The sequence below is a fragment of the Scyliorhinus canicula genome, chromosome 6, assembly GCF_902713615.1.
Source record: "Scyliorhinus canicula chromosome 6, sScyCan1.1, whole genome shotgun sequence".
NCBI classification, from domain to species: Eukaryota; Metazoa; Chordata; class Chondrichthyes; order Carcharhiniformes; family Scyliorhinidae; genus Scyliorhinus; species Scyliorhinus canicula.
Genome location: NC_052151.1, coordinates 37265010 through 37287266, shown reverse-complemented (window position 1 = coordinate 37287266; position 22257 = coordinate 37265010). Strand labels below are relative to the sequence as shown.

The window sequence follows — 22257 nt, the reverse complement described above, 5'->3', positions numbered from 1 at the left end:
AGTTTGTTTCGTGGATACATCTACTGTATAATGCCCCATCAGCCAACATTTTGCGTTCAGAGTACTTTCAACTGGGTAGGGGAATGAGACAGGGGTGTCCGATGTCTCCCCTCCTATTTGTATTGGCGATTGAGCTTCTGTCTATTGCTTTGAGGGCTTTGAGAAAGTGGAAAGGGATAATTGTAGGGTGGAGCATTGGGCTGTAGGCTGACAACTTTCTGCTTTATGTGACAGACCCAGTCCCCACTATGGATGGTACAAAGGAGCTTCTAAAGAGCTTTGGCTCTTTTCCAGGATAAAAGTTGAATCTGCAAACGAGTATTTCCCGGTGGGTCCCATAGAGAGGGGAGCAAACCCGGGGGTGCTTTCCTTTCACCTTGCCAGATAAAGCTTCAGGTATCTGGGTGTCTGAATGGCCCGGGATAGGGCCCTGTACCATAAATTGAATTATGCCGGGTCGGTGAGTAAGATTAAGTCGGATCTGCAAAGTGGGAAACCTTCCCCTGTCCTTGGTGGGCAAGGTCCAGTCTGTCAAAATGAATATTCTTCCGTGGTTTTTATTTCTTTTTCAATGTCTTCCTCCCTAAATCCTTTTTTGGGAGAATCAATAGGTTGATAGCAGCTTTTATCTGGGCGGGTAAGATTCCTCGAATTAAGAGAATAGTTTTACAAAGTGTTCTGGGCCAGAGTTTAGAAAACTTCAAAGGCGCTTTTTATAAAAAAAAATGCTTCATTCTACAAATTTAGTTAAAATTTTTATAAACACACACAGTAAGAACTTTTTTCAACTACAAACATAAAGACCCATCACAGCTACAGTAAGCTATGTATATTCCCCCTTAACTGTTCCAATTAAATGACAAAACCCAAGTAAAACCAGAAACCCCTTTTCAAAGGTGTAGCCCAGCACATGGCACTCTTACTGGTATAAGACTTGTTATTAATACTCTGTTCCCCTGTCCAAACAACAGGTTCGAATTGCTTCCAGAAAGCAATTATCTCTTTTAAGTTATCAAGCAGTCTGGAAACAACTTTTAAAATGAAGATAGAGAAATACTTCTTTCAGCCTCTGCATTTCAAAACCAGTCCAAATTTCAAAGCGAAAGTAAAACTCAGAGCCACAGCCCAGCTCCACCCACACAATGACATCACTGAAGCCATGTGATAAGACAAAAACATTTCTTAAAGGGACTCTCCCATGACAAAAGGGACAGATAATTGGGGGGGCCTGGCGTTGCCTAATTTGCTTTTTATTATTGGGCGGCCAAGGGTGGAAAAGGTGTTGGGTTGGTTTAGTGACCCAGGGGCCGCTTGGGTGCAGGTCAAGGCAAGGTCATGTAGGGGGTCTGGGTTGGGAGCACTGAGGATGGCTTCGCTCCCATTTTTGTCGATAACATATTGTACTAGTTGGGTGGTCATATCCACCTTGAGGATGTGGAGACAGTTCAGGCAACATTTTAAGGCTGGGTCTCTGTCGAAGTTGGTCCCTCTTTGTGCCAGCCACGTGTTTGAGTCGGCGAGGCTTGCCGCCTTGATTAGGGAGTGGGGAAGGAAATGGCTCCAGGTTCGGAATTTTGACAGGAATGTTTTCCCGACACTCCCCAAGATGCCGCCACCTTTTCTCATGGAAAGGATCCTTTCACGGGCGGCACGGTGGAGCAGTGATTAGCACTCCTTCCTCACGGTGCCAAGGACCCGGGTTTCATCCCGGCCCCAGGTCACTCTCCGTGTGGAATGTGCACATGCTCCCCGTGTCTATGTGGGTTTCAAGCTCACAAACACAAAGTTGTCCAAGGTAGGCGGATTGACCGCGCTAAATTACCCTTTAATTGAAAATTTTTACATAAATCTAGAGAATTGGGTTCATAATTTAGGCCCTAAATGGTCCAAAGCAGCAACCAGCTGAAGTTGCCCTACAGTGCCCCAGGGCCCAGCAGAGGGCAGCAGAGCAGAGCTACTGATCAGCTGTTCTGGGGAAATTTGCATACGTGCAGTGCGGTCAGCCTAAGCTGAAGGTGGTTTGTGGAGGGGCTGTTGTCAAGTGACAGTTAAACCCGAAACACTTTGTCAGTGTTTCCCACCCTACCTCCTCCTCTAACCAAAAAAAACCCCACGGTTGTTGGGAAGTGGGAGCAGGGGCCTGTCGTGAAGGTGAGTGAGTGCCTTTAAATTTGCTTACCTTTCAGCGGGAGCAGGGTTTGAGGGAGATAGAGATAGAGATAGAGAAATACAGCACAGAACAGGCCCTTCGGCCCACGATGTTGCGCCGAACTTTTGTCCTAGGTTAATCATAGAATTTTGGACAATTTGTCATGGCCAATCCACCCAACCTGCACATCTTTGGACTGTGGGAGGAAACCGGAGTACCCGGAGGAAACCCACGCAGTCACGGGGAGGATGTGCAGACTCCACACAGACAGTGACCCAAGTCGAAATCGAACTTGGGACCCTGGAGCTGTGAAGCAATTGTGCTATCCACAATGCTACCGTGCTGCCCTTAAGAAGTTAACCTACACTCCCTTATTCTACCCTAATCCAAGTACCTATCCAATAGCCGCTTGAAGGTCCATAAATTTTCCGACTCAACTACTACCACAGGCAGTGCATTCCATGCCCCCACTACTCTCTGGGTAAAGAACCTACCTCTGACATCCCCTCTATATCTTCCACCATTTATCTTAAATTTATGTCCCCTTGTAATGGTGTGTTCCACCCGGGGAAAAAGTCTCTGACTGTCTACTCTATCTATTCCCCTGATCATCTTATAAACCTCTATCAAGTCGCCCCTCATCCTTCTCCGTTCTAATGAGAAAAGGCCTAGCACGCTCAATCTTTCCTCGTATGACCTACTCTCCATTCCAGGCAACATCCTGGTAAATCTCCTTTGCACCTTTTCCAAAGCTTCCACATCCTTCCTAAAATGAGGTGACCAGAACTGCACACAGTACTCCAAATGTGGCCTGACCAAGGTTTTGTACAGCTGCATCATCACCTCACGGCTCTTAAATTCAATCCCTCTGCTAATGAACGCTAGCACACCATAGGCCTTCTTCACAGCTCTATCCACTTGAGTGGCAACTTTCAAAGAACAATGAACATAGACCCCAAGATCTCTCTGCTCCTCCACATTGCCAAGAACCCTACCATTAACCCTGTATTCCGCATTCAGATTTGTCCTTCCAAAATGGACAACCTCACACTTGTCAGGGTTAAACTCCATCTGCCACTTCTCAGCCCAGCTCTGCATTCTATCTATGTCTCTTTGAAGCCGACAACAGCCCTCCTCACTATCCACAACTCCACCAATCTTCGTATCATCTGCAAATTTACTGACCCACCCTTCAACTCCCTCATCCAAGTCGTTAATGAAAATCACAAACAGCAGAGGACCCAGAACTGATCCCTGCGGTACGCCACTGATAACTGGGCTCCAGGCTGAATATTTGCCATCCACCACAACTCTCTGTCTTCTATCGGTTAGCCAGTTTGTTATCCAACTGGCCAAATTTCCCACTATCCCATGCCTCCTTACTTTCTGCATAAGCCTACCATGGGGAACCTTATCAAATGCCTTACTAAAATCCATGTACACTACATCCACTGCTCTACCTTCATCCACATGCTTGGTCACCTCCTCAAAGAATTCAATAAGACTTGTAAGGCAAGACCTACCCCTCACAAATCCGTGCTGACTATCCCTAATCAAGCAATGCCTTTCCAGATGCTCAGAAATCCTATCCCTCAGTACCCTTTCCATTACTTTGCCTACCACCGAAGTAAGACTAACTGGCCTGTAATTCCCAGGGTTATCCCTATTCCCTTTTTTGAACAGGGGCACGACATTCGCCACTCTCCAATCCTCTGGTACCACCCCTGTTGACAGCGAGGACGAAAAGATCATTGCCAACGGCTCTGCAATTTCATTTCTTGCTTCCCAGAGAATCCTTGGATATATCCCGTCAGGCCCGGGGGACTTGTCTATCCTCAAGTTTTTCAAAACGCGCAACACATCTTCCTTCCTGACAAGTATCTCCTCAAGCTTATCAGTCTGCTTCACGCTGTCCTCTCCAACAATATGGCCCCTCTCATTTGTAAATACTGAAGAAAAATACTTGTTCAAGACCTCTCCTATCTCTTCAGACTCAATACACAATCTCCCGCTACTGTCCTTAATCGGACCTACTCTCACTCTAGTCATTCTCATATTTCTCACGTATGTGTAAAAGGCCTTGGGGTTTTCCTTGATCCTACCCGCCAAAGATTTTTCATGCCCTCTCTTAGCTCTCCTAATCCCTTTCTTCAGTTCCCTCCTGGCTATCTTGTATCCCTCCAGCGCACTGTCTGAACCTTGTTTCTTCAGCCTTACATAAGTCTCCTTCTTCCTCTTAACAAGACATTCAACCTCTCTTGTCAACCATGGTTCCCTCACTCGACCATCTCTTCCCTGCCTGACAGGGACATACATATCAAAGACACGCAGTACCTGATCCTTGAACAAGTTCCACATTTCACTTGTGTCCTTCCCTGACAGCCTATGTTCCCAACTTCTGCACTTCAATTCTTGTCTGACAGCATTGTATTTACCCTTCCCCCAATTATAAACCTTGCCCTGTTGCTCGCACCTATCCCTCTCCATTACTAAAGTGAAAGTCACAGAATTGTGGTCACTACCTCCAAAATGCTCCCCCACTAACAAATCTATCACCTGCCCTGGTTCATTACCAAGTACTAAATCCAATATGGCCTCCCCTCTGGTCGGACAATCTACATACTGTGTTAGAAAAGCTTCCTGGACACACTGCACAAACACTACCCCATCCAAACTATTTGATCTAAAGAGTTTCCACTCAATGTTTGGGAAGTTGAAGTCGCCCATGACTACTACCCTGTGACTTCTGCACCTTTCCAGAATCTGTTTCCCAATCTGTTCCTCCACATCTCTGCTGCTATTGGGGGGCCTATAGAACACTCCCAACAAGGTGACTGCTCCTTTCCTATTTCTAACTTCAACCCATATTACCTCAGTAGGCAGATCCCCCTCGAACTGCCTTTCTGCAGCTGTTATACTATCTCTAATTAACAATGCCACCCCCCCACCTCTTTTACCATCCTCCCTAATCTTGTTGAAACATCTATAACCAGGGACCTCCAACAACCATTTCTGCCCCTCTTCTATCCAAGTTTCCGTGATGGCCACCACATCGTAGTCCCAAGTACCGATCCATGCATTAAGTTCACCCACCTTATTCCTGATGCTTCTTGCATTAAAGTATACACACTTCAACCCATCTCCTTGCCTGCAAGTACTCTCCTTTGTCATTGTTACCTTCCCCACTGCATCACTACGTGCTTTGGCGTCCTGACTATCGTCTACCTTAGTTGCTGGACTACAGATCCGGTTCCCATTCCCCTGCCAAATTAGTTTAAACCCTCCCGAAGAGTACTAGAAAACCTCCCCCCCAGGATATTGGTGCCCCTCTGGTTCAGATGCAACCCGTCCTGCTTGTACAGGTCCCACCTTCCCCAGAATGCGCTCCAATTATCCAAATACCTGAAGCCCTCCCTCCTACACCATTCCTGCAGCCACGTGTTCAACTGCACTCTCTCCCTATTCCTAGCCTCGCTATCACGTGGCACCGGCAACAAACCAGAGATGACAACTCTGTCTGTCCTGGCCCTTAACTTCCAGCCTAACTCCCTAAACTTGTTTATTACCTCCACACCCTTTTTCCTACCTACATCGTTGGTACCAATGTGCACCACGACTTCTGGCTGCTCACCCTCCCCCTTCAGGATCCTGAAGACACGATCAGAGACATCCCTGGCCCTGGCACCCGGGAGGCAACATACCTTTCGGGAGTCTCGCTCGCGACCACAGAATCTCCTATCTATTCCCCTAACCATTGAATCTCCTATTACTATTGCTTTTCTATGCTCCCCCCTTCCCTTCTGAGCCCCAGAGCCAGACTCAGTGCCAGAGACCTGGCCGCTGGGGCCTTCCCCCGGTAGGTCATCCCCCCCAACAGCATCCAAAACGGTATACTTGTTTTGAAGGGGAATGGCCACGAGGGATCCCTGCACTGTCTGCCTGTTAGTTTTCTTTCCCCTGACTGTAACCCAGCTACTCTTGTCCAGTACCTTTGGTGTGGCTACCTCCCTGTAACTCTTCTCTATGACCCCCTCTGCCTCCCGGATGATCCGAAGTTCATCCAGCTCCAGCTCCAGTACCTTAACACGGTCTCTGAGGAGCTGGAGTTGGGTGCACTTCCCGCAGGTATAGTCAGCGGGGACACCAGTGGTATCCCTCACCACCCACATCCTACAGGAGGAGCATGCAACTGCCCTAGCCTCCATCCCCTCTTACTTTACAGAATTAGCTGCCCTGTGGACCAACTGGACCTCCGCCCTTCGACTCTGCTCCCAGTCAGCTGTACTCTAAACTCCTGGTTCCCTTCACGCTCTTTGATAAATATAGGAAATTAAATGAAAGGAGTACCTTACTCCCTCCTCACCTAACTCCCTCAGTCACCAAACTCTCACTGTAGCACTCAAATGCCACAAGCTCAGCACTCCCTCAGTCACCAAACTCTCACTGTAGCACTCAAATGCCACAAGCTCAGCACTCAGTGCAAACAAAGTCTGCACTGTATCTAGCCCCTATTTATACTGTGACTCTAGCTTCTAAAAACTGGCCTAATGCAATTAACTAATTAACAAGCTCCAGCTGCAAGTAAGTCCAAGTAGAACCTTGTTTCAAGCTGATTCAAAATTCACCTTCTTATAGACCAAACAGCAACTTTTAAGTTAATTAACTAAATAAAAGAAATACTAGACTTTAAATAACCCTTATACTCCCTCAGTCACCAAACTCTCACTGTAGCACTCAAATGCCACAAGCTCAGCACTCAGTGCAAACCTATCAGGTATCAGGTATGCTCTTCCTTTCTTTTTCTTTTTCTTGTTTTTTTTTAAATCTAGAGGTGATGTCAGGGAAGGCAGTACAATGCTCCTCCTGCAGAATGTTTGAGGTGAGGGATGCTGTCAGTGCCCCTGCTGATTTCATCTGTGGGAAGTGCACCCAACTCCAGCTCCTCAAAAACCATGTTAGGGACCTGGAGCTTGAGCTGGATGAACTTCGGATCATTCGGGAGGCAGAGGGAGTCACAGATAGAAGCTTCAGGGAGGTAGTTACGCCAAAGAATAAAGATAGATGGGTGACGGTGAGAGGGGCTGGGGGTAAGCAGTCAGTACAGGGATCCCCTGTGGTCGTTCCCCTTAGTAACAGGTATACCGCTTTGGATACTGTTGGGGGGACGACTTACCAGGGGTCAGCCATGGGGTACAGGTCTCTGGCACAGAGTCTGTCCCTGTTGCTCAGAAGGGAAGGGGGGAAAGGAGTAGAACATTAGTCATTGGAGACTCCATAATTAGGGGGATAGATAGGAGATTCTGTGGGAACGAGAGAGACTCGCGGTTGGTGTGTTGCCTCCCAGGTGCCAGGGTCCGCAATGTCTCAGATCGTGTTTTCAGGATCCTTAAGGGGGAGGGGGAGCAGCCTCAAGTCGTGGTCCACATAGGTACCAACGACATAGGTAGGAAAAGGGATAGGGATGTCAGGCAGAAATTCAGGGAGCTAGGGTGGAAACTTAGAGCTAGAACAAACAGAGTTATTATCTCTGGGTTGTTACCCGTGCCACGTGCTAGCGAGTCGAGGAATAGGGAGAGAGAGCAGTTGAACACGTGGCTGCAGGGATGGTGCAGGAGGGAGGGTTTCAGATTCCTGGACAATTGGGGCTCATTCTGGGGTAGGTGGGACCTCTACAAACGGGATGGTCTACACCTGGACCAGAGGGGTATTAATATCCTCGGGGGGAGGTTTGCTAATGCTCTTTGGGAGGGTTTAAACTAGTTCAGCAGGGGATTGGGAACCTGAATTGTAGCTCCAGTACACAAGAAGCTGAGAATAGTGAGATCATGAGTAAGGTTTCAAAGTTGCAGGAGTGTACCGGCAGGAAGGAAGGTGGTCTAAAGTGCGTCTACTTCAATGCCAGGAGCATCCGGAATAAGGTGGGTGAACTTGCGGCATGGGTTAGTACCTGGGACTTCGATGTTGTAGCCATTTCGGAGACATGGATAGAGCAGGGCGAGGAATGGTTGTTGCAGGTGCCGGGGTTTAGATATTTCAGTAAGCTCAGGGAAGGTGGTAAGAGAGGGGGAGAGGTGGCATTGTTAGTCAAGGACAGTATTACGGTGGCTGAGAGGACATTTGATGAGGACTCGAATACTGAGGTAGTATGGGCTGAGTTAAGAAACAGGAAAGGAGAGGTCACCCTGTTAGGGTTTTTCTATAGGCCTCCGAAAAGTTCCAGAGATGTAGAGGAAAGGATTGCAAAGATGATTCTGGATAGGAGCGAAAATAACAGGGCAGTTGTTATGGGGGACTTTAACTTTCCAAATATTGACTGGAAACAATATAGTTCGAGTACTTTAGATGGATCCGTTTTTGTCCAATGTGTGCAGGAGGGTTTCCTGATGCAGTATGTAGATAGGCCAACAAGAGGCGAGGCTATATTGGATTTGGTACTGGGTAATGAACCAGGACAGGTGTTAGATTTGGAGGTAGGTGAGCATTTTGGTGATAGTGACCACAATTCGATTACGTTTACTTTAGCGATGGAAAGGGTTAGGTATAAACTGCAGGGAAAGAGTTATTGCTGTGCGAAAGGCAATTATGATGCGATGAGGCAAGACTTAGGATGCATCGCCTGGAGAGGAAAACTGCAGGGGATGGACACAATGGAAATGTGGAGCATGTTCAAGGAAAAGCTACTGCGTGTCCTTGATAAGTATGTACCTGTTAGGCAGGGAGGAAGTGGTCGAGTGAGGGAACCATGGGTTACTAAAGCAGTTGAATCACTTGTCAAGAGGAAGAAGGAGGCTTATGTGAAGATGAGACGTGATGGTTCAGTTGGGTCGCTTGAGAGTTACAAGTTAGCTAGGAAGGCTCTAAAGAGAGAGCTAAGAAGAGCCAAGCGAGGACATGAGAAGTCTTTGGCAGGTAGGATCAAGGATAACCCTAAAGCTTTCTATAGGTATGTCAGGAATAAAAGAATGACTAAGGTAAGAGTAGGGCCAGTCAAGGACAGTAGTGGGAAGTTGTGCGTAGAGTCCGAGGAGATACGAGAGGCGCTAAATGAGCATTTTTCGTCAGTATTCACACAGGAAAAAGACAAAGTTGTCGAGGAGAATACTGAGATACAGGCTACTAGACTAGAAGGGCTTGAGGTTCATAAGGAGGAGGTGTTAGCGATTCTGGAAAGTGTGAAAATAGATAAGTCCCCTGGGCCGGATGGGATTTATCCTAGGATTCTCTGGGAAGCTAGGGAGGAGATTGCTGAGCCTTTGGCTTTGATCTTTAAGTCATCTTTGTCTACAGGAATAGTGCCAGAGGACTGGAGGAGAGCAAATTTTGTCCCCTTGTACAAGAAGGGGAGTAGAGATAACCCCGGTAACTATAGGCCAGGGAGCCTTACTTCTGTTGTGGGAAAAGTCTTGGAAAGGTTTATAAGAGATAGGATGTATAACCATCTGGAAAGGAATAATTTGATTAGAGATAGTCAACATGGTTTTGTGAAGGGTAGGTCGTGCCTCACAAACCTCATTGAGTTATTTGAGAAGGTGATCAAACAGGTGGATGAGGGTAAAGCAGTTGATGTGGTGTATATGGATTTCAGTAAAGCGTTTGATAAGGTTCCACACGGTAGGCTATTGCAGAAAATACGGAGGCATGGGATTCAGGGTGATTTAACAGTTTGGATCAGAAATTGGCTAGCTGATAGAAGACAAAGAGTGGTGGTTGATGGGAAATGCTCTGACTGGTGTCGTTACTAGTGGTGTGCCACAAGGATCTGTTTTGGGGCCGTTGCTGTTTGTCATTTTTATAAATGACTTGGAGGAGGGCGTAGAAGGATGGGTGAGTAAATTTGCAGATGACACTAAAGTCGGTGGAGTTGTGGACAGTGCAGAAGGATGTTACAAGTTACAGAGGGACATAGATAAGCTGCAGAGCTGGGCTGACAGGTGGCAAATGGAGTTTAATGCAGAAAAATGTGAGGTGATTCATTTTGGAAGGAATAACAGGAGGGCAGAGTACTGGGCTAATGGTAAGATTATTGGTAGTGTGGACGAGCAGAGAGATCTCGGTGTCCATGTCCATAGATCCCTGAAAGTTGCCACCCAGGTTGAGAGGGTTGTTAAGAAGGCGTACGGTGTGTTAGCTTTTATTGGTAGAGGAATTGAGTTTCGGAGCCATGAGCACAAAATATTGGGAGCGAGACAAGTAATGTTAAAAAGACAATATTAAAGGCTTTGTGCCTAAACGCGCGGAGCATTCTCAATAATGTGAATGATCTAACTGCGCAAATAGACTTAAACAGGTGTGATATGATTGGGATTTCAGAGACATGACTGCAGGGTGACCAGGGATGGGCACTGAATTTCCAGGGGTATTCAGTATTTGGGAAGGACAATCAAAAAGGAAAAGGCGGTGGAGTTGCATTGCTGGTTAAGGAGGAAATTAACACAATAGTGAGGATGGATATTATCTTTGATAATGTGGAACCTGTATGGGTAGAGCTGAGAAACACCAAGGGGCAAAAAATATTAGTGGGCATCGTATATAGACCCCCAAACTGCAGTGATGTTGGGAATGGCATTAAACAGGAAATTAGAGAAGCACACGATAAAGGAACATCTGTAATTACGATAATATTAATCTCCATATGGATTGGGCAAATACAATTCGCCATACTACCGTAAAGGAGGAATTCCTGCAGTGTATAAGGGATAGATTTCTGGACCAATACGTTGAGGAACCAACTAGAACAGGCCATCCTACAGTGGGTACTGTGCAAAGAGTATTAATCATTGGCAAGCCAGTTGTGCGAGGCTCCTTGGGGATGAGCGACCATAATATTAGGGCAGCAGGGTAGCATGGTGGTTAGCATAAATGCTTCACAGCTCCAGGATCCCAGGTTCGATTCCCGGCTGGGTCACTGTCTGTGTGGAGTCTGCACGTCCTCCCCCTGTGTGCGTGGGTTTCCTCCGGGTGCTCCGGTTTCCTCCCACAGTCCAAAGATGTGCGGGTTAGGTGGATTGGCCATGCTAAATTGCCCGTAGTGTCCTACAAAAAGTAAGATTAAGGGGGGGTTGTTGGGTTACGGGTATAGGGTGGATACGTGGGTTTGAGTAGGGTGATCATGGCTCGGCACAATATTGAGGGCCGAAGGGCCTGTTCTGTGCTGTACTGTTCTATGTTCTAATATGATAGAATGTTTCATCAAGATGGAGAGTGAAGTCTCCTGGGTGACTCCCCAGGAGGTGCCCAATCATGGACCTCCAATACCGTGGCCACCTTGTTATGCACCAACTGACCACCATCCATGGCCTCTGGTTCTGCAGAGTGACACCGGCCGTATGGGTGCTACCTGCTCCATCAGAAGGCTCCTTTGCAGGATGAAGTTGCACTAAATGCAGCAGGAAACAATTACTTTGGGAGCCTTGCCAGGCTATATTGTATTCTTCGTAAGAACATACCAAATAGGAGCAGAGGTAAACCTTACACCGCTATGAGCCTGCTCCCCTGTCACCCACCCAACCCTGGCAGACCCCACCCCTCACCCCAGCCAGCCTGGCCAGTGCCAGGACCAGCAACCCATGGTCATGCCTCTCCGTGTCCATCTCCTCTCTCTGCCTCATCAGCCACGTGCCTGTTTCCCTATTTTTAAAAGCACAAGTGAACCTCGCCGTTGGGAATTCGCCCCAGTGGAGACAGAGAATCGCCGAGGCCCCGGGAATAACGGTTCAGACCCGCTAATGAGATGCCAACAGTGTTTACTGTACGTGCGGAGTGGAATGCATTGATGCCACTGTTGAGGTGACGGAGAATTGCGATTTGACATGAAACCACGCCACGATCTTGGCATCAAAAATGATTCCACGCCCAATAACGTTTCCCGATTCCGGCATCAGACGACGGAGAATCCAGCCCCATGCCTTTGGTTCAGACTGATACAATATACCCCAGCGGTCTACATCTGAGGCTAACACTGAGTAGGGTATCTGATTAAATCTTGCAGCTGGAAGTGATGGTTCTTGTAATCCATTCACAATTGTCACTTTACTGGTTAATAATTGAATATTTTATTGAAAATATTGAACACATTTGTTAAATTGCCACCTCCTCCTCACCGCATACAAAGCCATGAAAACAAGGTGTGAAGGCAGAAGATACAAATTAGAAATGCATAAGTTCTGACATCAAAGTAAAATAACAATCAGCAATGATTAAATTCAAGAAGCCATCCGCAGAATACGTTTCCAAGCAAATTTGATTTCCAAATTGTAAATTCTGTGATCATTGTGTTTATAATCTATTAGCTGGATTACCCGTAAAGGTCACTACAGGCGTTTAGATTCACCTCTGCCAATGTGTTGTTTATTTTGACACCAAAGTTGCCATAATCGAGAGCTGGTTCAGTGTCTTGGTGTTTACAGTTTGGGCTGACATCTCATTTTTGTTACATATTCCTGCACTAGTTGGGCAGCTTCCTTCGCCGTTCCCCAGTGGAAGGAAACCCCAGCCCCCCCGTGACCGTAATTGTGCACCAGGCGCATCTGACGGCCGTCACGTTTCAGCTTCTCCTTTTCCAGCCTCAATACTGCCCTAGTAGGCCTCAAACCCACTCCTTCAAATAACTTACGAGAGAGCTTGAGACTTGGTTCATAAAGACAGCAGTCCTCGAAAATTGCCTTGCTGTCGTTTGGGTCGGCTGACATGCGCCAATCGTCTTTCTGCCTTGTTCCGCCCAAGGTAACGCTGGTGATTCCTGGATAGATGTAAGTGGTCCCGCCATTTATGCGGACAAAGTGTTTCAGCCAAGGAGCATGAACTTTCTGGATTTGGCCCCTGACTGGATATAATTTCATATCTCCAGTAAGCGCCCTGGCTCCAATACCTGAACAGTTCACAATGATGTCAAACGTTCCATCGAGTTCCCAGAAATCCCTGATCTTCACAGACCATAACCGGCCGCCAGCATTCTTTAACCTGAAATTAATAATTCAAACTTCATCAACACACAAACAGAATTCTACAGTCAGTAATAGTCAATAGATCAGTGGATAAAGAGGAAAGGATCACACAGGTTTCCCTCTCTAGTCTGTAAAGCCTATCAGGGATTACATTACTTGTCACTTGACTGACAGGGATTTGTGCCTCTTCCCACTTGATGTTCTTCCCCAACCTTCTTCCACCCCTTCCCTGCAGCTACTGATATCCCTCCATTACTTCCCTGCCTGTTATCAACTACAAGCACTGGGTGAAAGTGACATTTGGGAAAAATAATGGTCGACAAGCACAGTCAAAGATGATCTCGAATGAGCTAAATAGTATCAGAACCAGAAAAGGATCAGAGGTGGGTCAAACCCAGGCATTCAAGTGTTTGAAATTTCAAGCCTGCCTTAGATATTCTCAAAGGTACAGTGGTGACTCCTGTAAGTGATCCGACATCTTACTGTCAAGGCTGTGTCTGTACTGCTGAATATCTCATCATACAATTAGCATGCCCTGGGGCTGTAACAGTAGTACGCATTTGTAATCTGCACTGGAGATCATCCATGCCTTCATGTATGCTTCTCTCATACAAAATCAAAGTGAAGCAGTTCAGTCAGATGAGGGCAGATAAACACCATTGAGAAGATTTATTTTACAGTGTCATATGAGAGTACCTTTAAGAAATGGGTGTTTATAAAATAGCTGTAGTGGGTGTACCTTTAAGAAATGGGTGTTTATTACTGCAGTGATCTCAGAGTGTGAGTGGAGCTGGGCTGTCTGTCTGCTTTTACTTTCACTTTGGGCTCACAGCTACACGGTGTGTTTAGCTTCATTTTAGATTTGGAAAAGCTGCAATCACAGCAAGATGTGTATGAATCTCTGCAAGCTTATGAATGTTCAGTTGGTGATTTCAAAGTGGTAACTGTTCTTAGTAGTGAAGTTAAACCTGATGTCTTTCTGTAAAAAGGGTTCTTTCTGTCTTATGGATGTTGCAAGGAAAGATTAAGAGTTACTTAGAGAGTACTGTATTCTTTGGGGGATTTATTGGTGTTGATAGTTGTTAAGATGTTTACTATGGGTTTATAAAGTGTTAACTGGTTTCATAAATAAACATTGTTTTAATTTAAAAGTACCGTAGATTTCTGTTGCATTACACCTGCAGAGTGGGCCCGTGTGCTCCCCATAACCACAATCTATTCAAAGTTGTGGGTCAGGTGGACTCCATGATACACTTTGGGGTTCTCTAAACCCTGGCCCATAACAAATTGGGGGCTCAAGGGGGATAAAAGTCGTTATATTGGATTGTCTTCATGAACTTAAAGACAGTGAGGGGTGAGCATATTGTGGGTGCTTTTCAGGTGTGGTATTCCAGTTTAAGTAGGGAGTGTGTTGCGGACAATGGCTCTTCCAGTGGTGCTGAAGTTTTCGGGGGGGTGGAGACGGTCACACGCGGTACCTTACCGACAGAGACTAAAACAGATTTTGCAAAAACATTGAGTTAACATTACATGGCAAAATGTGAAAAGATGAGGTAATTAAGGCGGTGGCTAAGCATTTAAATTTGCCTGAGATACAGTCTGACTCATTGGAATGGAACATGAGAAAGAATTAAAGCAGCTTGAATACGAAAGAGAGAGAGAAGAAAAAGAAAGAGATAGAGAGGAAAAAGAAAAAGAGAAGACAGGAAACAGAAAGAATAGCCCAAGCAGAACAAAAAGAACGAGAAAGGGAGATGTAGATCAGGTAAAAAGAGAGAGAGAAAGAGAGAGAGAGGGGAAAAAAATAGAGAGAGTTTGAAATTCAGAAAATGGCCATGAAACATGACAGTCAGTTAAAATTGGCGGACGTAAAGGGAAACGTACAGTTGGAGGATAGTGATGAGGATAGTGAGAAAGAGCGTCATAGTTGAGGGCTTGGTGGGGATCTATTTAAATATGTCCAAGCATTGGCAAGGTTTGATGAGAAGGAGGTGGAAGCCATTTTTTGAGAAGGTGGCTGAACAAATGAAGTGGCCACTGGATATGTGGGTATTACTGATTCAAACAAAGTTGGTAGCTAGAGCTAGTGAAGTGTTTGCATCACGATGGGAGGAGGTATCTGGGATGTATGAGGAGGTGAAAAAATCCATCTCAGGTGTATATGAACTGGTGCCTGAAGCCTACAGACAAAAGTTTAGAAATTTAAGGAAAGAATTTGGTCAAACATACATGGAGTTTGAAACGATCAAACAGAGTAATTTTGATCGGTGGAAAATAGACCAAACGTATGAACCTCTCAGAGAAATTATACTTTTGGAGGAGTTTAAAAATTCAATTCCTGATGTAGTGAGAACTCATGTTGAAGAGCAGAGGGTTAAAACTGTGAGATTAGCAGCAGGAATGGCAGCTGAATATGAATTAGTTTATAAATCAAAGCTTGGTTTCCGACATCAGTTTTTGCCTGTGAGGGATAGAAACTGGGGAAAAGAGAAATACTCAAGTGGCAGAGGCAAAGTAGATCTGATGGGAGATAATAAGGAGAGTGTACCTCAGATTAAAAAAGAAATCCAGGAGGGTGGAAAAGAAATGAAAAGTTTCAAATGTTTTGACTGTAATAAACTAGGCCATGTAAAGTCACAGTGTTGGTGGCTGATGTGGTAAACAGAACGAGACAGTGGGGTTTGTTAAAGTGGTAAAGGAAAGCCCAAGTGAAGCGAAGGAGGTGCAAAAGGCTGTACAGCCTGATCAAGAGGCGATTGATAAGGAGGTGCCAGATGTCTTTAAAGAATTTACTTGTGTGGGTAAAGTTTACTCATGTGTACCAGAAGGAGCAGTTAAAGAAGTCATAATTTTAAGAGATACGGGAGCTAGTCAATCTTTAATGGTAAGAGATGAGGAGACATGTAGTTTGGGAAGAATGTTGCCAGAAAAGGAGGTAATATGTGGACTTCAGGGTGAGAAGAATGTTCCATTATATAAGGTAAGGTTGAAAAGCCCAGTGAAGAGTGGTGAAGTGGTAGTAGGAGTAATAGAGAAACTATCTTGTCCAGGAATACAGTTTATCTTGGGTAATAAGAATAAAGAACAAAGAACAAAGAAAAGTACAGCACAGGAACAGGCCCTTCGGCCCTCCAAGCCCGTGCCGACCATGCTGCCCGACTAAACTACAAGCTTCTACAATTCCTGGGTCCATATCCCTCTATTCCCATCCTATCCATGTATTTGTCAAGATGCCCCTTAAATGTCACTATCATCCCTGCTTCCACCACCTCCTCCGGCAGCGAGTTCCAGGCACCCACTACCCTCTGTGTAAAAAACTTGCCTCATACATCTCCTCTAAACCTTGCCCTTCGCACCTTAAACCTATTCCCCAGAGTAATGGTGCAGTTGGATCGCAGGTGGGAGTGATGCCGACTGTGCTTGATAAGCCAGTGGAAAATCAGACAACTGAAGTGTTGAAGGAAGAATATCCTGAGATTTTTCCGGATTGTGTCGTAACCTGGTCGCAAAGTCACAGGTTAAGACAAGAGGAGAAATCAAAGAGTGAAGATAAAATTGAAGTGCAATTATCAGAAACGATTTTTGATCAGATGGTTGGAAAAGAACAAGAACAGATGGAGGATAAGGCGGATATTTTTAGTTCAGGAAAATTGGCTGAGTTACAACAGAAAGATATAGAAATAAAATGGATGTATCAGAAAGCATACACAGAAGAGGAATCTGAGTGTATACCAGAGTGTTATTACCGTAAAAATGATGTCTTGATGAGAAAATGGAGACCTTTACATATGCAGGTGGATGAAAAGTGGGCAGAAGTTCATCAAGTAGTATTGCCGGTAGGCTATAGAAAGGAGGTGTTGCGAGTTGCACATGAGGTACCAGCGGGAGGTCATTTGGGAATAAGGAAAACTCAAACTAAAATCCAGAAACATTTTTATTGGCCTGGACTACATAAAGATGTAGTTAAATTTTGTCGATCATGTCACACATGTCAAGTGATAGGGAAACCTCAAGCAGTGATAAAACCAGCGCCCTTAATACCCATTCCAGCATTTGAGGAACCTTTTACAAGGTTCTTCATTGATTGTGTAGGACCGCTTCCTCAAACAAAAAGTGGGAATCAATATCTTTTGACTATCATGGATGTGTCTACTAGGTTTCCAAAGGCCATTCCAGTACGCAATATTACAGCTAAAAAGATTGTGGAGGAGTTACTTAAATTCTTCACTAGATATGAACTATGTGAACCGGGGCTGGTTTAGCTCACTGGGCTAAATGGCTGGCTTTTAAAGCAGACCAAGCAGGCCAGCAGCACGGTTCGATTCCCGTACCAGCCTCCCCGGACAGGCGCCGGAATGTGGCGACTAGGGCCTTTTCACAGTAACTTCATTGAAGCCTACTCGTGATGTTCTTGAAAATTGCTGAGTTACCTTCCAGAGGAAAAACGGACTGACCTGAAAGAGTTATTGATATCACATGGGCAAGTTGTGAAGATAGGTTGGGAGGCACTGAAAACAAAAGTTATTGGGGAGTTTCCAATACCTTCGACATGAAGGGAAATAATCCGATTTCTTGGCATGAGTGGATTTGATCGAACATCTGTGCCAAATTTCTGCAGCGTGGTTGCTCCACTGACGGACTTGCTGAAGAAACATTGAAAATTTCAGTGGACAGCGGAGTTTCAACAGGCATTTGGCTGCCTGAAAGCTGTGATAACCAATGCTCCTGTGTTGGAGAATTACAAGGGACTCTGTGATCAGATTGAACGAAAGTATCTGACTTTAAAGAGAAATGCCGAGGGGTAGAGAAATGGATGGATCGTGCCGTCCAGCCAACTGAGCTAACCTCAGCTGATGAATCAGCACTCCTACATGTTGAACACCACTTGGACGAAGCACTGAAGGTGGTAAATGTTCAAAATGTACTCTAGGTGGGGATTTCAATGACCATCACCAAGAGTGGCTCAGTAACGCTACTACTGACCGAGTTGGCCGGATCCTAAAGGACACAACTGCTAAACTGGATCTGCAACAGGTGGTGAGGGACCAACAAGAGGGAAAAACATACTTGACCTCATCCTCACCAATGTGCCTGCCACAGATGCATCCGTCCATGACAGTACTGGTAGGAGTGACCACCGCACAGTCCTTGTGGAGACTAAGTCCCTGCTTCACATTGAGGATACCTTCCATCGTGTTGTGTGGCACTACCATCTTGCTAAATGGGATAGATTCAGAACAGATCTGGAAACTCTGAGGTGCTGTGGGCCATCAGCAGCAGCAGAATTGTACTCAGCCACAATCTGCAACCTCATGGCCCGGCATATCGCCCACTCTACCATTACCACAAAGTCAAGGGGTCAACCCAGGTTCAATGAAGAGTGCAGGAGGGCATGGCAGGAGCAACAGCAGGTATACCAAAAACTGCTGTGTCAACCTGGTACAACACAGGGCTATATGTGTGCCAAAGAAAATTAGCAGCCAGTGATAGATGGCGATAAGCGATTCCAGAACCAACGCATCAGATCTACTATCTGCCCTCCTGCCGCATTCATCGTGAATGGTGGGGGACAATTAAACAACTCACTAGAGGAGGAGGCTCCACAAATATCCACATCCTCAATGATGGAGGAGTCCAGCACATCTGTGCAAAAGACAAGGCTGAAATCTCTTATGCTGTTTTCAAAACTCTTTTGACTTATTTGTTTTTTAAAAGTTAAATTAAATTTAAATCCAACCAGCTGCCGTGGTGGGATTTGAACCCACACACCCAGAGCATTAACCTGGTGACATTACCACTATGGCACCATCTCCCCAGTTACTTAAATTGCATGTCTCCTTTAAGAGAAATTCTGGTTAAATAGCGAATCTCTCGCTGTTCGGCTAAAAACCCACTGGCAGCTGGAAAATCAGCGCAACGGTTGTGGCTGAGTCCCACAGGTACACCTGCGTAGAATAATTCTGCATACATCACGTGTTTTAGCTACTTGCTGCATCTTGGGCGATGCAGCCTTGACTGAAATTGGGCCTTGGATTTTCAACAACATATTTTCAGCAAACATGCCCACATCACATATTCCAAAATTCTCGACACCATAATTCGGTCGAGCTAATGTTCAGTTTGAAACATGGGCCGGGATTCTCCCCTACCCTGCGGGGCAGGGGGTCCCGACGTAGCGGAGTGGCACCAACCACTCCGGCGTCGGGCCTCCCCAAAGGTGCAGAATTCTCCTCACCTTTAGGGGCTAGGCCCGCGGCAGAGTGGTTGGCACCACGCCGACTGGTGCCAAAACCGGCGCCAACGGCCTTTGACGCCCGCCACCCGGGCTAGCCGAAAGGCCTTCGCTGGTTTGCGCATGCACCGGTGCGTCAGCAGCCGCTGACGTCACCACCGGTGAATGTGCGGTAGGGGTGTCTCTTCCGCCTCCGCCATGGTTAGAGGCCGTGGCGGCGGCGGAAGAAAAAGAGTGCCCCCACAGCACAGGCCCCCCTCCGATCGGTGGGCCCCGATCGTGGGGGCACCCCCCGGGGTCCAATCGCCCCGCGCCCCCCCCAGGACCCCGCTCCCGCCACCAATCCCGCCGGCACCAGATGTGCTCCAATTCCCACCGGCGGGAGAGGCCTGTCAGCGGCGGGACTTTGCCCATCACGGGCTGGAGAATCGGCGCAAGGGGCACGCCGATCGGCGGGGCGTGATTCCCACTCCCACCGATTCCCGGGTGGTGGAGAATTCCGGCCACGGCGGGGGCAGGGATTTACGCCGGCCCCGGGTGATTCCCCGACCCTGCGGGGGGGGTCGGAAATTCCACCCATGACCTCAGATTGGTGCTGATTATGGGGCAGATGATTCAGCTCTCCTCATTCACAACATGTTGCTGATTTTCTGAGCAGCACTTTTGAATTAGTTTTTGCTAATTTCTCAAAAATAATTACAATATTGTTCCATCCACAGGAACATATGACAGTTAAATATTTCCCAGCCAGCAAGGAAAGGAATCATGTGGCCTACCTGAATGGGCTAGAATTGAAGAAAGCACTCTGGGATAAAAGGACAGTGTTCTAATGCATCTCAGCACCGAGGCACATAGTGTCACTATTTACCCTCGTCGGATATAAATCCTGATCCAAAGTTAAATGGGTGACAATGTACCACATGCACGGCAGCACAATGGTTGGCATTGTTGCTTCACAGAGTCAGGGACCTGGGATCGATTCTGGCTTCGGTCACATACATTAACAGATACATTAATGGCGTTCAAAAGGCATCTTGACAAACACATGGATAGGATGGGTATAGGGGAATACGGCACAAGGAAGGGCTGGGGCTTTTTGGCAAAGGTTGGTTTCATGACTTGGCGGGCCGAAGGCCCTGTTCCTGTGCTGTATGGGCCTAGCTTGCTTGTTTGCTGGGGAATGGGGTTTGTGAGGAGGGAGCATTGTTCTCTGGGAGCTGAGCAATAGGTTCATGGGGGAGTGGAGTGGTTCGGGGAGTGGGATTAGGGGAGGGGCGGATTAGTTGTCTAACGGTGACCAGAGATATTTCTTTGCCTCGTCCTTTGAGAATGGTTGACAGCCATCTTGGGTGGGCCTTAGGCCTAGATGGGCAGCACCACGGTAGCAGAGTGGTTAGCACTGTTGCTTCGCAGCGCCAGGGTCCCAGGTTTGATTCCCGGCTTGGCTCACTGTCTGTGCAGAGTCTGTCCATTCTCCCTTGTCTGTGTGGGCTTCTTCTGGGTGCTCCGCTTTCCTCCCACAAGTCCCGAAAGATGTGCTTGTTAGGTAAATGGGATATTCTGAATTCTCCCTCTCTGTACCCGAACAGGCACTGGAATGTGGCGACTAGGGGCTTTTCACAGTAACTTCATTGCAGTGTCAATGTATCTTCATTGCACTGGTAATGTAAGCCTTCTTGTGACAATAATAAAGATTGTTATTAATATATTTGGTGTAGGTGCGGGATAATCCTTCATGGTGGAAATGGCTGACTCCGGGTTGAGGAGGAGGAAGAGAGACTCCCTATCAGGTTCGTCACATGGATTATATTCGGGTGGGTGGGGGTGGGGGGCCCAGTAAAAAGGTCGAGGATTTTTGCTCACCTCAGAAATCTAAAGGCCGATGTGGTGATTATGCAAGAGACTGGCTTGTGAGTGAGGGACCAGACCAGACTCCGGAGGGAGTTGGTGAGCTCGATATTTCCCTTGGACTGTGACAGTCGGACCCAGGGGGTGGCAATTTTAGTTTCCAAGTGAGTTTGTTTTTTAGAGGACAGGGGCGTGGCAGACTTGGGTGGCAGGTATGTGATTGTTACTAGGTCATTGGTGGGTAAATTGGTGGTATTGGTGGATGTATATGCCCCGATTTGGGACAGATGGGGCATTCAGAAGGAAGCTGGTGGTCTTCATTCCTGATTGGAACACACTCGAGCTAATCCTGGGTGGGGAGATTTCAACTGTGTTCTGGAACCGAAATTAGACCATTCTAAGCTGAAGCTGTTGGCTCCTCCAGGGTTAGAGAAGGCACCGTTAGCGTTTATGGAAGAGATGGAGAGTGGACCCGTGGTGGTTCATGCATCAAATGGATAAAGAATTCACATTATTTTCCCCAGTTCATAAGGTACACCCCAGGGTACACTTCTTTCTGATGTAGATTGCTTCTTCCTGGGGTAAGTAAAGCAGAATATTCGGCTGTAGTCATTTCAGATCATGCTCCGCACTTGGATGTCTTGGTTTTAGAGATGGACGCTGTTCAATGTCTGGTGTGGAGGTTGGGGCGGGATTTAACGACTGTCCACACTGGTTTCCCAGCGACGAGGGTTGCTGGCAACGGGAAATTACACAAAAAAAACATCCGGCGCGCTGGTCGGTAAACCCACCCTCGATATAGGGCTACTGGCTGATATGGAGTTTTGCATTTCTCAGGCTATAGATGAGTTTGTAGGTTTCAACAGGAAAGGCTTTTTCCCTCCCACGTTGTGGGAGACCTTGAAAGCAGAGAAGAGATTATATCGCACCAAGTGCACATGGTTAAGGAGGGAAGTGAAGAGCGCTAGAAGCAAGTGGACGATATTCTGGACCATAGGTATTGGGGCGACCCTACCCCTGACCCCTGGTGAGCAGAAAGAAGCTGCAGTTCAATCTGTAGTATATGGCCAGAGGCGGTGTTCGAG

The 22257-nt window shown here is 46.7% G+C and overlaps 1 protein-coding gene across 2 annotated transcripts in view; it reads right to left on the bottom strand.

The window, feature by feature from the left end:
• The window catches only part of ddo (D-aspartate oxidase), a 216476-nt gene that overhangs the window by 14168 nt on the left and 180051 nt on the right, over positions 1–22257 (bottom strand). The window contains exon 5 of one of the 2 annotated variants that reach the window (XM_038799169.1): positions 12186–13108. The exons of the other annotated variant lie outside the window; for it this stretch is intronic. Within the exon in view, the coding sequence (XP_038655097.1) occupies positions 12550–13108 (559 nt within the window). The 3' untranslated portion in view covers positions 12186–12549. Of the gene's footprint in view, positions 1–12185; positions 13109–22257 lie in introns of those variants that run through there. 2 annotated transcript variants of the gene reach the window in all.